Consider the following 14,516-nt stretch of genomic DNA (forward strand, 5'->3'; position numbering starts at 1 on the left):
CCCTCCCCCGGGCTTGGAGGTCACCTTCCCCAGGCCGCGGTAGGTGCCCCCCCCCCCCCCCCGCACCCGCCACCACATGTGACATCCTGCAGAGACGTGTCCTCCCCTCCCGCCCCCGCCTCGTCAGGGCTGGGACCGCGCCTGGCCTGCTCCCAGGCTTCCCCAGCGCCCAACAAATCAGTGTCGAATGAATGAATTTCGCCAAGCCGAGCCTCAGCCTCATTCACGTCAGATCTTCCGGGCCCTCCCCCGCCCGGCTCCGCCCTAGAGGGGGGGCCAGATCGCCGCGAGGGAGGTGGCGGGGGTGACCTCGCCCTCCCGCCCGGGGGCTGATGAGGCCGGGGGCGCCCCTCTGCGAGCTTGGCTTGGCGCTCGCGGGGTCGTCGTTCCGCGGGCGCAGGCCCGGCCGGGCGGGTGCGGGGCGGGAGGTGGCGCCGGGCGCTGAGTGGCGGCTCCGGGTCCACCCCTGGCGCGCCGGTGCGGGCGGGAGGCGGGAGGCGGGGAGCGCAGGGGCGGCGGCGAGAGGGAGCGCAGCAGCGAGCATGTGCCGCGGAGCTCAGTAACCAGGGACGACCGCGGCCACACCGCGGCCGCGTCGGCGCCCAGCCCAGCGCAGCTCCGCGCCGCGGCGCCCGGAGAGGGCGGCGGCCGGACGGCCCGGGCCTGCCGAGCGGCTGCCCCGCGCCCCGGGCACCGCGCCGCGAGCCGCAAACAAAGGCGCGGCCCCGGCCCGCCGGCCCCCCGCGCACCCCGCCCCGGCCCAGCCACTCCCGCTGGGCGCCCCGACGGGGTCCGGCCCGGGGCGCGGGGGCCGCGGCCGCCGAGGATGGGGAAATCCAACAGCAAGTTGAAGCCTGAAGTCGTGGAGGAGCTGACCAGGAAAACCTACTGTGAGTGCGCGCGCCGGGACCCCCGCCCTGCGCTGCCTGGCGCTGCCTCCGCCCCCTCGCGCCCCTCCCCCCACGCGCGGTCACCACCCCCACCCCCCGCCCAGCGTCCGCTCCGGGCCCGCTCTCCGCTCCCCATGACGCCGCCACCCTGCCTTGGCCGTCCCCTGCTCTGCACCCGCCCCGGGCCCCTCGGAAGCTCCCGGCCGCGCCCCCAGCCCCACACCTGGCCCTATTGTTCTAGGACACCCCCCAACCACGCGCTCCTGGGACGTGTACCGCCTGTCCGCGAGCGCGGCGCCACCCCCGGGCTCGGAGGGAAGCCCCCAGCCCCCCCGCGGCCCCCCCGCCACCAGAACTGTCCAAAAGGACAGGGGTGTGCAAGGGCGAGGGGCGGAAAGGGGGCGCCTGCTTGCGAGGTGGCTCCGGCTGCGCGGAGCCGACTGGCACGAGCGCAGCGGGGCGGGTGATTCATGCATCACGGTGCCGCCGCTACTGCCGCTACTGCTGCTGCCGCTGCCGCCGCCGCTGCTGCCGCCGCTACTGCTGCTGCTGCTGCGAGGTTGGCCTGTCGCCCCCTCCCTGGCCCTGATCGTGTGTGGTGGGGTGGCGAGACTTGTCAGAGAGCTCATGGCAGCGGCAGCGGTGAAGGGTCCTGGGCATCCTCTTGGCTGCACGGTTTATAGGCTGAATTCTCCTCTGGCCCAGATTGCACCTTCCCAGCTTCTATCTGTATCTGCCAAGCTGGGAAATGGGTTTCTACAGCCCTGGGTGATCTGGTCCATCTCATCTTTTAACCGTCTGGGGCACCCCTGAGCGGAGGGTCTGTCAATTTCAGATTTCTCTAGATCTGTCCCAGTGTGTCTCTCTCCACGTGCCCAGCTTCGCAACTCTCCGGTCGCCTCACCTCTCCAGTTTCTCTGTACCAGACTTCTCCCTTCCCTGCAAGCCTCTTGGAGATGTCCCAGCGTGCCAAGGGTTAATGGCACTGGGTCCTGACCACACGGTCTTTCTTTTAGGGTCTTTCTTTTGGGGGATCGGAGGAGGACTGCTGAGTGGTCTGGAAGGGCTTCTGCCTGGGGATCTGACTTGGAACGGGGCAGGGGCTCTGGGCTTGGGTTGGGATTCTGAGCCCGTACCTGGGCAGCTGCGTGGGTCCAGCCGCTCTGTGCCCTCCCTAGACGGAGGCAGATTGACCGCCACCTCCACGCGTTGATGGAGGCTTGGGAGGTAGCTTGTGATGGTGCATTGCACAACCTCTGCTCGTCCCTCCCCCCACTCCATTGGTCTTCTGGGCACGTTTGCAGGTCTGTCCAAGCTCACACTTCAGCTCCATGCCCCTCACCCCCATGTGCTTGGATTGAAGGGGTCTTTCCTGAGTGGGTGCTAGGCCACTGGGAGGTACTGGCCCCTCTCCAGTGGAATTCTGCAGCAAGGCGCTCACATCCCAGTAGCTGCTCCTTGAAGGGCTGAGGCTCTGAGGACCAGAGACTCCGTCCTTTCTGCTCTTACCTTCTTTCCAAGGTGGGTAGGTGGCCCTTCCCAGTTTGGCTGCTGTTTTGTGAGATTTGCTGGGCCTTCCTTCAGGCTCTGTCCAGCTGCGGCCTGTAGCTGTCAGCAGGCAGGCTGCACACGGGGCTTCCCGGGCCCCTGGGCTTGGGGAGGCAGAGGGTCCAGTGGGTTTCAAAGGAGGAGTGAGCTTGGGCTGCACCAGGGTGTCTCCATCACCTGCGAGCTGAGTGGAGCCAGGTTTCCTGCTTCTGGAGCACATCATGCACCAAGCTCCCTGCCTCCCTAACGCGTTCAATCCTCACAGTAGTTCCGGGACCCAAGATCCCAGGGCCCATCAGCAGGCAGTGCCAGGACTCGAACTCAGGCCTGTCTGGCCCCCAAGTTAATCCCCTTGAGAGACCTCAGAGCTCACGCTGAGAAATCTGGAGGGGCTTTTTTTCCGTGTGTCCCTTTCCGATTTCTAAGCCTGTGATGGTGGCCTCTGGGTTGGGAAGGCACCTGGGGCGGTCATTTTGTCCATCACCCTCTCTCTGGGCAGATCTGTCAACTTTGGGAGAAGATGAGTCAACAAGGCCTTGTTAGGAATCAGGCCCATGGTGCTGGGCTGGGCCGGGCTATTTTAAAAGGCCTTTGGAGAGCTGGAACAGTTTCGATGAGGGAGAGAGTGAGCCGGGTACTTTTCCTCTAGGGCTCTTATTGGGTTTGGGCTGATGGAGGTCGTGGTGGGCTCGTGGGACTCCTGTCTATCTCCCTTGCTGATGTCGGCTCCCTCAGGGCAGGCCCTTCCCTGTCGGGTTGCATTGGCACTTAGTAGGGCCACAGGTATCTGTTGAATGAAAAGTCTCCGGGCAGGAACAGCAGGAAAAGCCTCCAGCCTGTTCTAAGGCCCCAGATGGGCCTCCTTTGGCCGGGGCGTGAAGCCGCCTGCTCTTTGTTCAAGGGGTTCTGTGTGTTATACGGCGTCAAGAGAGGAGCGCTTAGGAAGGACTCTCAAATGTCAGAATCTCCTGGAGGGTCCGTTAAACACCAAGGTGCCTGGGTCTGGTCGCCCTCCCAGATTTCCGATTCTTAGAGTCTGGGCCGGGCCCAGGAATTTGTACCCTTAACAAGTGTTTGTCATGCAGACCTTGGTTCTGAGGAGTCCCAGTTGAAGACCCACAACTGGTTCTGGGAGTCCTGGCATGTGTAAGCATCACCTGGTGTCCTAGGCCACCTCGGCATCCCACAGCCAGCCACAACGCCGAGGGGGGCCCAGAGGGGAGCCCCAGATGTTCATGCCCAAGTCAGTGCTGGCTGCCATCCTTGGTGGTGAGTCTCCTGCTCTCTGGAAAAGACTGTCTTGGTGATCTGTGTGTGTGAGGACGCAGGAGGAGTTCTGAGAGCTCCAACCGTGTGGCCCTCCCTTGGCACATCTGGATTCAGCCTAGCTAAACCTCTCTGTCATTCAGCTTTAACACTGGAGAGCAGATCTTTTTCCCTCCGCTGCGGAAAAGATTTTGTAAGTCATCAGCGCCCCGTAACCCAATCCTCACCCTCCCCGGCACAGTTCACATCCAGGGGCAGCAGGAGGTTTGCGAGAGACGGAGGCCCCACCCAGCCGGGACTCATCAAACAGTGCTCGGTGTGGCCAGCAGCCCGGTTTCTGTGAGGTCTGGCCCACTTTTGTGCAGTTTGTTGGTAAGGATATTGTCATCCCTCTGTGCCCAGGCTGTGGGACAGGCCAGCCCTTCACCTAACTGAGCCTCAGTTTCCTCATCTTCAAAATGGGTGTGCTCATGGTCCCTGACTCCAAGGGCATGTGAGGAGGCAACAAGATGATTCACGTACAGCAGAGCATAAGGCGTATGGTAAGAGGTCCCTGATGCGTGACACACACTTGTCAAGGATGCAAGGATGCAAGGATGCATGTTACTAACACGTTGTTTTGACTACACAATTCGGCTTCATCCCGAACCGGTCGTAAATATATCTTGTGAGCAAAGTTCGTCTCTCCATGAAGGAACCTCCCTACGGCCCTGGTCTTTGTGCCTGGCACTCAGGAGGCGTGGAAAGATGGGACTTTTGGTTTGCCCCGAACCTTAGCAGGTTCTCGTTTTACCTGCTGCAGTCTCTCCCCCACCCCCATCCCACTTGTTAATTTTGAGGCTGCCCTGACCTGCCCTTCGCTGTGGGCTCACTCTGCCCTGGGCACAGAGATGGAGATGTGAACGAGAGAGACGTAATTCCTGCCCTCGGGTGGGAACTAGCCAGGCCGTCTAGAAAACCAAGCTTGTGGGGCTCAAGCCGTCTGTCGTGGTCTGAGCTGCATCCGTTTAAAGACTTCTGGGCCAAGCCAGCCAGCCCCAGGAGGCAGAAACCTCCACCCTCTCTCCCCCTTATTCTCTCCCCGTGGTGCTCGCGGCTCTCCCCACGGAGCCTCCTTCCAAAACTCAGAGGAGGTCCCCTCCTCCCTCTGCTCTTGTTGCCAATCTTGGGTCTCTTCGGCCTTTCCCCTGATGCCAGAATGGTGGAGGGAGGGGCATCTGGATGCGGGGGTGGTCAGGGTAAGCCAGCAGCTAAAGTGTCTGCAGCCCAGAGCAGAGAAGGGGACCCCCAGGAGTCTGGTTGGGAGATGCTGGATGTCACCAGCCTCTCTGGCTTTGGGAAGGGTCCCATGAGGGTCCCTTCCTGTAGAATAAGGAATGCTCTTTGATTGGTGCTTCCCCCCACCCAACTCTGCTCGACCAGGGAGGGCAAGACGTTGACTTGGGGGGAGGCAGTATCTGGCACCCATCTTAAGATAAATGAGCGAGTTGGGGCGTGGAGGGGCCCACAGCCGAGAAAGGGATAAGCCACCCAGGAGAGGGAAGGCCCTGAGGGAGGGAGGCGGCTTCTGCGATCCCTCTGCCTCCTGTGTGCATGCGGGTAAGACCGAGGAGGCCGCTCCCCGACTCCACTGAAGGCTAAACAGCAGCAGCAGGAGGAATCGAGGTTAGACTCTTACAGCTGGGCTGGGCAAGAAATATCAAGCCTGTTGTAAACTCAGTATCCTGGAGAATGGGCTGGGTCCTCACTCGGGCTCTGTGACCTTGGGCAAGTTGCTTACCCTCTCTGAGCACCAGTTTGCTCTCTGCAGTGCCTGCCCATGTGACTCTGTGGATCTAAAGGGGAGAGGACTTGGAGGTCCGAGCGTGAGCCAGGAGGGGAGGGGGCGCTGTTTAGCCACAGAGTCTCAGGGAGGGAAGTAGACCCCGGGGACCAGATGCGCCGGGGTTCTGGCCCTTTCCTTGGGCAAGCTCCGTCTCACGGAGCTTCACTTTCCTCCTCTGGAAAAAAGGCATCAGGGGGGCCCCAGAGGTGGGAGGAATCTGCGCACTTGAAGGGTTTAGCATGGTGCCTGGTTCTGGGGGGACCCTTTAAACCTCTCCTGGTGGCAACTGATCCTCAGAGGCAAGCCCTCTGTCCTCCAGTGCAGGACGGGCCCACTGGCTTACAGCCACCCCTTGCCGAGAGAAGCAGAGGTCAGAGAGGGGCAGGGACTCCCCCGGGGCCCAGAGCCCAGGCCTCCTCCAAACACCTCTTCTGGCTCTTTCTGCATCCCCCAGCTCCATCCACCCCCATCCCCACCCTAGAGAGTTCTGGCATGTCATATCTCACAGTGTCAGGTGAGAGCCCTTCCTCCTGGCCGCGGCCTTGGGATTGGGCCCAGATTCCTCTGCTCCCAAGGCCAGGCCTGAGCCCCTCTGGGGCAGATGCAGCCGGCCAGTGCACTGGGCTCATGCCATCCCTCACCAAGGGCCCCAAAGGCCGTAGGAAGGGTTTTGGACATTTTCCCAGATGGGCGGGGCCGGGGGTGGCTGTCTATGGATGGAGGTGGTGGAGACGTTAGATTTGGGTTTGGATATCCTTTTAGCACGTAGTCCCTAGTATGGAGGGGGTTGGAATCAAGGCCGGGTGATCATGGTGATAAATTGGGGGTATCACTGGGGGTGACGTCAAGGACAGATCCTACATATATTTAGGAGGAACACTCAATAGGACTTGGTACATAGGTTTCATTACCTTGTAAATTCGGGATTATATACTTTTTAACTTCTCAAAATCTGACAACTGTGAATGTTTGCCCATGATTTTTTAACAGTACATCATATGAATGCAACATATTTTATTTAATCCCTGGCCATTGGACATTTAGGTTGTTTTTTTTTCTCTCTAATATAAACAGTGCTTGAGAATCATCTCTGTACGAAATCTCGGCATGAACATCTTTGTAGTAAATCTTTGCACACATCTCTTCTTGAAGATAAATTTCCCCAGATGAAGTTGTCGTATTAAAGGCTGGGAACATCTTAAAAGGCTTTTGATTGAAAAATTGTTCAGTTGCTCTCCACAAAGTATGTTCCCATTTATATTTTCAGCAAAAGTGGATGGGAGAGTGCCTGTTGCCCTGCATCCTTGCCAGCACTGAGTGTTACTGTTTTTCTTAATACTTGCCAACTTGATGAGGAAGAAAAGAGTAGCTCACTGTTTCAATATTCATTTCTTTGATTAGTATAAAATAAAATCCTGGAATCTTTGAGCTAGAGGAGACTTTGGGGTCATGTAGTCCAAAGTCCTCATTTTACTAATGGACCAGTCTAGTACCAGAGAGGTGAAGTATCTCTCGCAGGGTCACATGGCAAATACCCGGGGCAGGTTGACTCCTGTCGGGTGCCTCCCATGGTGCCATGATGGGTTGCCTGCTGGGGTGGAGATGAAGATGTCTTGCTTTCTTCATTGAAGCTGGTGGGGTTCATCTTGTCCTAAATCTCTCTTGCTCTCCAGTAAGGAAAAGAAAAACCAGTATAAATTAAAAAGAGGTTCCTCCTTACTGTCATTATGAGACGAAACACTTTGCACAAGTGGTCTATCTACCACGGCAGAGATCGTCATAAATTAACACTCCAGGTTTCCAGGTAATGTGAAATTGGGGTCAGGTTCCCGGTCGGGGGTGGGACAGCAGAGTGGTGAGGGCTCAAGGGCCAGCTTGCCGGCCATGTGACCCTGGGGAGCCCCTCACCCTGCTGAGCTCTGGGTGCCAGGTGTGTGCCGTTGGCAGGCACAGGGACCTACACCTAGTAAGTGCTCAGTAAATGTCCTCGCAGGAATGGGGCTGCTTGGCCGTCGGAGGCAGGGGACGGTTCGCAGCCACCCCCCTGGGAGGTAACAGGGTGAGCTGTCACAGGCCCTCGGCTGAATTGGGAGTGAATGGTAAATGCACACGGCTTCTGTGTTTGGCCTGGCTGGTAGCTGGATTGTTCTGGGAGTTGGGGAGGGTGGGCCGGCTCCAGAGTGCTGGGTTTTAGGATCCTGCGTGGACGCGGGCCTGGAGGACTGGAGACACACCTGCTTGGGGTTCTGTCCCAGAAGCACTGCAGCCTGGACAGTGACTTTCGAATCACTAGCCCCCCCTGGGCCTCGGTTTCCCGCTCTGTACAATATTCAGATTGCCAGGTTGTGAGCCTTCCGTGGGGCAGCTCCTCCGGGGCCCCAGGGACGGAACGTGCTCGGGCTCCGGTGTTTGATGACTTGGACTCTCTGGCTGGCTCAGCCACAGGCAAGTCTTTCATCTCCTGATGCCTCAGTTTTCTCATCTGTGAGCTGGAGATTATAATGTCCTCATAACACAGGGCTGTTGCGTGGGGGGTTAGAAACAGCAAAGACACTGAATTTGGTGGCTTGGGTGCTCCCCGTAGCTCATCAGTGGTGATGGAGACCCCGTAACCAGCAACGAGTAAGGATCAGAGGCTGTCGCCTCGGCCGGAGTCTGGCATTAAGCATGCCAGCCCAGCTCAGCGTTGATGTGTTCGTCACCCGCTCCTCCCAGGAGCCGTGCATGGTCCCCACTCTATAGGTGGGGAAACTGAGTCTCAGAGGGGACCGGCGCTGGCCCAGGGCCACGCATCTGGTGAGTGGTGCGGGGGAAATTGACCCTGGGCTGTGATGAGGGGCCCCGTGCGGTTGGGGGGCGTCAAGAAGCTTCGGTGCAGGTGTGCGAGTGAGCATGAGTGAGTGTGGGTGTGCAGCCCTGGTTCACGTGGGCATGCTCCGAGCGTGAGTGACGGGGTCGTGGCATGTGTCAGGAGTGAGTGAGCGGCACGTTGGTGTGTGTGACGGCAGGTCTGAGCAGGTTGTAAGGTAGGTGTGCAAGGGGGGTGGGGGCACTCAGGTGGGAGGCACAGACAGGCCGGGCCCTGGATCAGAAGCTGATTGCTCAGCTGCCTGCCCTGGGGCCAGGCGACGTGGCTGCCACGTCTCTCCTCTTCTGCCCTGGCCTCGATGGTCTCTGGGAGCCCCTCTGCCCTCGAGCAGTGGGGAAATGTCATGGGTAGGAGTGACAGTGATGATGACTCTGTTCACCAAGCGGGCACTTGGTGCCAGGACTGTTGAGTACAGATTTTCCCTCCTGTGTTCTCGCCACAGCCCTTGGAGGAGGAACTATTATGCCCATTTTACAGATGAAGAAAAGGAGGCCTGGGCGGGTTCAGGGACATGCCCAAGGCCTCCCAGCCAGTCAGTGGCCAAGCTGGGGTTCAGGCTTAGACCTTTGTCTTGCCAAAGCCATGCCCTTCCCACCCCGTGCCCGCCTCCCATGACCTCTGTGAGCCTTGTAACCTTAGAGCTGCTACCAAGAGTAATGAGTGTCCCATCACTGGAGGCATTCAAGCAACTGCGGGAGTGTCAGACACTGCCAGGCGTCCTGGATTCCTGGGCCGGATGTGAGGTTGGGTGGTGGGGTGGTAGGATCCTTCCAGCTGGGAACACACAGCCCTATTGGTCTTTTTTTTTTTTTTTTTCTCTCTTTTTTTGGCCACACCGTGCAGCTTGCAGGATCTTAGTTCCCCGACCAGGGATTGAACCCGAGTCCTCGGCAGTGAGAGTGCGGAGTCCTAGCCACTGGACCGCCAGGGAATTCCCAGCTCTACTGGTCTTGCCGTTCTGATTCCTGCAGGGGACTGGGGCCAGCCTCACTTGGCTTCCTGTGGGATGGAGGCAGAGTCGAGGCCTTCAGTACAGTGACAGGAGGAGGGTCGTGACAAGTCCAGGGAGCATCACTAAGCGTGTACAGCGGGCTGGGCCACACCCAGGCCTCTGAGGCTTTCTTAGCCTTTGCCCCATCCGGGGGGGTCCTTGGGTGCTAAGGCACAGCCCGAGGATGAAGCCGTGGAGGCCCAGAGTGCCCCGGCCATCCTGCCCTGCCCGTGCCTGGCGTGGCCTGGGGGCCTCAGGAAGTGTCTGTTGGTCAAGGGAGAGACCAAGTCCTCACGGGTGCCATGCGGGGCTCAGAGGCACGGTGACAGAGAGGACCTTGGGGTCTGGAGGTCTGGTAGCAGTATCCTGGGGGATTGTAAGCACCTTGAGGGTAGGGATGCATCTGGTGGATTTGGGCGTTTGTTCAGTGCCCAGCCGGGAGCTGTGCACAGAGCAGGCCTGTGAATGCCTCTGGGTAAGGCTTGGGCTTTCCAAAGTGCTTGCCATGTGTTGCTTCGTTCTGCTTCTCTGCTGACCGGGGCGGGGCCCACCTGTGTCCCTGACCTGCAGTCTGTTGGGGGTGGGGAATTGCCAGGGAGCTAAGAGTCTGGGGTCCTGGTTCCAGCCCAATTTGCTGTGGCTGCGCCTCTCAGGGTCTCAGTGTCCCCATCTGTCCCACTCTCAGTGCTATGGATGTCACCTTTTCTCAGCCCCAGGGAACCCTGACCGTGCCATCTAGGAGGCCGTGCTCCCCACCAAGGGAGTCTGGGTTGGAGTTGCCCAGGATGGGTTCAGGGCAGCTGTTGGCCCTGGCACTCCTGGTCTCATGAGGTGGCCCCAGGAAGCTGGCGGCGCATCCAGGCCACCGTGCTCTGGATTCCCTGGCAGGGGAGAAGGAGGAGAGCGGAGGAATGTGGCTTTGAGGAATGTTTAACCCAAGGCAGAAATAGCACTCTGCATTTTTTATTTCAGGCTTGGGTTTTCAGCTAGGAAGTGGGCTCAGAGCGCCATTCTCTCTTTCTCCAGGCTCCACCAGCTCCCCCACTGCTCTGGCCTTTTGGGGACAGGAAGTGGCCTCTTTTTTTTTTTTTTTTTTTTTAGAAGTAAGAAACTGCTGTGGGAACCAGAAAGGACCCTGGATTTGGAGGCAGACAGATCTAGGTTCAAATCCCCTGTTCTCCACTTCCCAGCCCTGTGATCACTTCCTACCATGAACCCCTGCTTTCTCTTCTAGGGAACTGCGGGGAGGGGGACGGCAGCTGAGATGGCTTGTCGGTAGTGTCAGGAATTCCTCCTCAGGGACCAGCCGGGCCTGGGTACAGAGCCCAGCTCCTCTCATCAGCTCTGGGATCTTGGCCAGGCCCTTTCCTATTGAGCTTCCTCACTTCATCTGTAAAATGGGCAGATGACGCTAACCCTGCCTCCCAGTATGGTGGATGGAGTGAGTGTGAAACTGTTGGCAAAAGGGCCTGGCACACGCTAGGCTCTTGAAATCCCTCCTCTGAGTCCTGGTGGCCTCATACATAAAATGGGAAAACGCCTCCTGCGGACCTGCTGCGGGAGAAATGAGGGTCCTCACCTGGGCGAGGGGCAGCTGAGACCGCCTTCCATCTGACCTTCTCTTTGCCTCATTCCTCTGAGCCTGAGCAGGACCCACCCCCGCCCACACTCAGCTTGCATCAGCGCCCAACGTTCCCTTCCATGGAGGTGCCCTGGGCCCAGCCAGTGCCCGCCCCAGACCTGGTGGTGAGGACCTGTTTAACCCACCTTCTTGCCATTTGGCTGTGAGCGCCGTGAGGGTGGGACGCGTCTGGTTTCACAGTTCACTGCTGCATCCCTGCTCCTGGGACAGAGCCTGGAGCACATTTGTTGGAATGAAGGAAAAAACAATTCCATAAACAGACAAGCTAATGAATGAACGACATTTCTTTTCTTTTCTTTTTTTTTTTTTTTTTTGTCCACGTGGCATGTGGGATCTTAGTTCCCCGACCAGGGATCGGACCTGGGTCCCTGGCAGTGGAAGCGCGGAGTCTTCACAGCTGGACCACCAGGGAAGTCCCTAAACGACGTTTCTTCTCATGCATCTCAGGTCTTTGCTTTCCATTTGTCTGGCCTCCTCCTACCTCCTGGCCTGGGTGACGAGGGGCTTAACACATCTCGGGGGGGCGAGGCGGTCCTCAGAAGTCAGGTGCTGGGAGGCTGGGCCTCAGCAGGTGAGGCTTAGCAAAGACCCCAGCCCCTCTCACCGTCTGGGGCTGGGGAGCCGGGGAGGGGTCCAGCCAGCCAGCTTGGCCCCTCCTCCGGGGCCCCTCCTTCTCCTTTCTCTTTGTATGAACCAAAAGATTCCTGTTCCAAGGCAGGAGATGGGGCTATTTTTGGCACTGTGGGGGAAAAAGCCAACGCTTCCCTTCTGTTCAAAAATATATGGTGTATGTGCTGGGCAGGCAAGGAGCTAGACGAGCTCAAAGCCTGTGCTGGTGGGGCTCCTGTCTCCCGGCACCCGTCGCCCTGCCACCCTCTGTGGCTCGGTAGCCTACACGGCCATGTTGGGTGATTATTGTTTCCAGACTGCCTATGATGAGGCCCTTGCTGGGCCTGAGCAGGACAGGATCTTAATTAAAACCAACAGTGGCCGTCAAAATACAGGAGAGGAGCCTGCTAGCTGCTCTCACCTTCATTCGTGTTTCCTCTGCTCTGGCTCCGTGGAGGGGGTGAGTGGTCATGAGAAGCATTCTGGACGCAGCTTGGGGAAGGAGGCCCATTCTCGCACAGCTGGAGGCCCTGTGTACCCATGTGGGCAAGTCTGGCCGAGGGCATCCCCGGGCCGCTCTGCCACCCCTCACTGCCTGATGCAGAAACTGTTTGTGGAACAGCTGTCTCCTGCCAGGCCCCGTGGGTGCCAGGACACGAGGCACACTGGATGGATTGATTTCTGGCCCTCGTGGCATTCACAGCTTGGTGAGGAAACGAGACAGAGCGTTGCACAAGGCTATGGGAGCACACCGGTTCTGTGGTGCACCTGGGAGGGCTTCTTGGAAGAGGCAGCGTTTCAGCGGAGACTCAAGGGTAGGGCTGCCAGGCATACTAAACAGTTATTCATTGTTTATGTGAAATTTGAATTTCACTGGACATCCTGTATTTTTATTTGCTAAATTTGGCAGCCCTACCTGAGGGAGAAGTAGGAGTTGAGAAGGCACAGAGAGGTTTTGGGGGCGGGGGAGGGTTTATGCGAGATGTTGAGAGCGTTTCAGACAGAAGGAACAGTGTGTTCCGGGTCTGGAGGCCTCGAGGTTGCAACTCTGAGGCCCTGGAAACCCGGAGCGGGGGCGGGAGTGTAGAGGGGATGCACGGTGAGCCAGAGGCCTAGCGGGGTAGCCCCTCGGAGGGGCCGGCTGACCAGCAGGGAGGGCCCCACCCGGAGGGCACACTGATGGAGCTAGTCTTGGGAAACAGGCAAGGACACAGGGCACACTAGGGGAGACAGGGCCCTCCTTGGGCGAAGGAGGCACCAGTGGGCGTTTTGGGTCAGGGTCAGGGTCCAGCCTCTGGGGGGCTCTGGCCAGGCTGATGGGTGTGCGGCACTCTAGTGGTTGTGACCTTAAGGACGGTGGCCGATCCGGCTCATGTCTGAGCTGTGATGAAGACCAGCCCAGCGTGTCCCACCCCCTCCCAGGGCTGGGGATGAAGCAAGGAAGTGGGGGCTATGGCTGGGGGGACGGGGTGGATAGGAGGAGTGGCAACTGTCCACGGCTTCCTGTAGCCCCCTCCCCTCCCAGCTGCTCACGTTATTGGCCCTGGTCATCCTGCCTCGTCTTTGGGTGCTGTGACACCTTTGTTAATAATAGTAGCAGTTGTTAGTATCTTGGAGCCCTTTGCTGTGCTCTGTGCCCGTAGCCAGAGGAAGCTCCATACGGCGCTTCCTCTGGCTAATGCTTTGTTCTAGAGAGATGTGGCTTCTGGTGGTCCCCTGGCCTCACCATTCTCTGTGTCGTCTCTGGGTTTTGGACATCGCGCCCCACCTCCCTTGCTGGAAAGCCCTTTCTCTTTGCCTGCTGAAGTCTGATCGTCCTTTATGTGTCAGCCTAAGCGCCCTGTCCCCAGGGAGCACGCCCTGACCCCCCTGCTTGGGTCGGGTTCCAGCTTTACACTTTCCCTTCTTACCACGGCAGATAATTAGACAGCTGTGTGGTCGTGTGCTGTAGGTCCGCATCTACTGTTCCATCAGGGCCTCGGAGGACGGGGTCGGGGTCTGGGTCACTGCTGTGTTCCCTGGCCCATTTGAGTGCTCAGAAATTAATTGTTGGATGAATGAAGGGGTGAAAAATCCCATTTGTTCCTTCTAACCACCCTGCAAGGAAGGTCTTTGTCACCACCACCATCCCCATTTTACAGGTGATGAAACTGAGGCTCAAAGAGGTGAACTCAGTTTCTCCAGGTCACACAGGGGCTAAAGAATGACTCAATTCAGAAAAAGACCTTTCCTGTTGACCAGGTGCCTCAGGGCCTCCCACAGTCTCTGACCTTGGCAGGTGCTTGGAAAATGTTCATGAAATTGGGCTGAACCAAACCCCTGAGCCCTCGGCTCGGCTCGGCTCTGAAATGTTTGAGAGGTTCTCCACCAGGAGTCCTGAGAAAATCCCACATGCCGACCGTTTCCCACGGTCTCAAAGGAAGCAGAAGGTGTGGTTCACTTCCTTCAGGACTTACCACTCTTCTGGAAGATTCAGAGTCTGGCAGTAGAGATGGCTTGAACCAGGGAGTAGTTGGAGTCTTACCTTGGGGTGTGTGTGTGTGTGTGTGTGTGTGTGTGTGTGTGTGTGTGTGTGTGTGTGTGAGAGAGAGAGAGAGAGAGAGAGAGAGCCCATGTGTAGCCACCAGGGCAAGTCCATTTATTAGCCAGGAATAACTGAGTTTTAGAAAACTAAAGTAGGCATGTCTACTTTCGAACTTACCCACCTAAATCAAGCATAACACGTGCATTCTACAAGAACGAGTACACACTGAGTGCCTACTGTGTACCAGACGCTGTTCTGTGGCTGTGATGTAGGCAGACCCAGATCCTGCCCACGGAGCCCCCAATGATTGGGGAAGGACAGAATTGGAAAATACGGGCCATCACAAAGATGA

General features: G+C 58.3%; 1 protein-coding gene across 2 annotated transcripts in view; it reads left to right on the forward strand.

The window, feature by feature from the left end:
- The first annotated feature begins 343 nt into the window (after positions 1-343).
- Positions 344-14,516, forward strand: part of NCS1 (neuronal calcium sensor 1) — a 60,933-nt gene continuing 46,760 nt past the window's right edge. Inside the window, exon 1 of one of the 2 annotated variants that reach the window (XM_022578451.3) lies at positions 344-890. In XM_022578451.3, the coding sequence (XP_022434159.1) occupies positions 827-890 (64 nt within the window). In that variant the 5' untranslated portion in view covers positions 344-826. The remainder of the gene's footprint in view (positions 891-14,516) is intronic. The other variant, XM_089913869.1, reaches the window with a different exon arrangement.

This window comes from Delphinapterus leucas, chromosome 6 (genome assembly GCF_059928025.1).
Source record: "Delphinapterus leucas isolate spDelLeu-1000000601 "Yukka" chromosome 6, BTC_Dleu_Yukka2, whole genome shotgun sequence".
Taxonomy (NCBI): domain Eukaryota; kingdom Metazoa; phylum Chordata; class Mammalia; order Artiodactyla; family Monodontidae; genus Delphinapterus; species Delphinapterus leucas.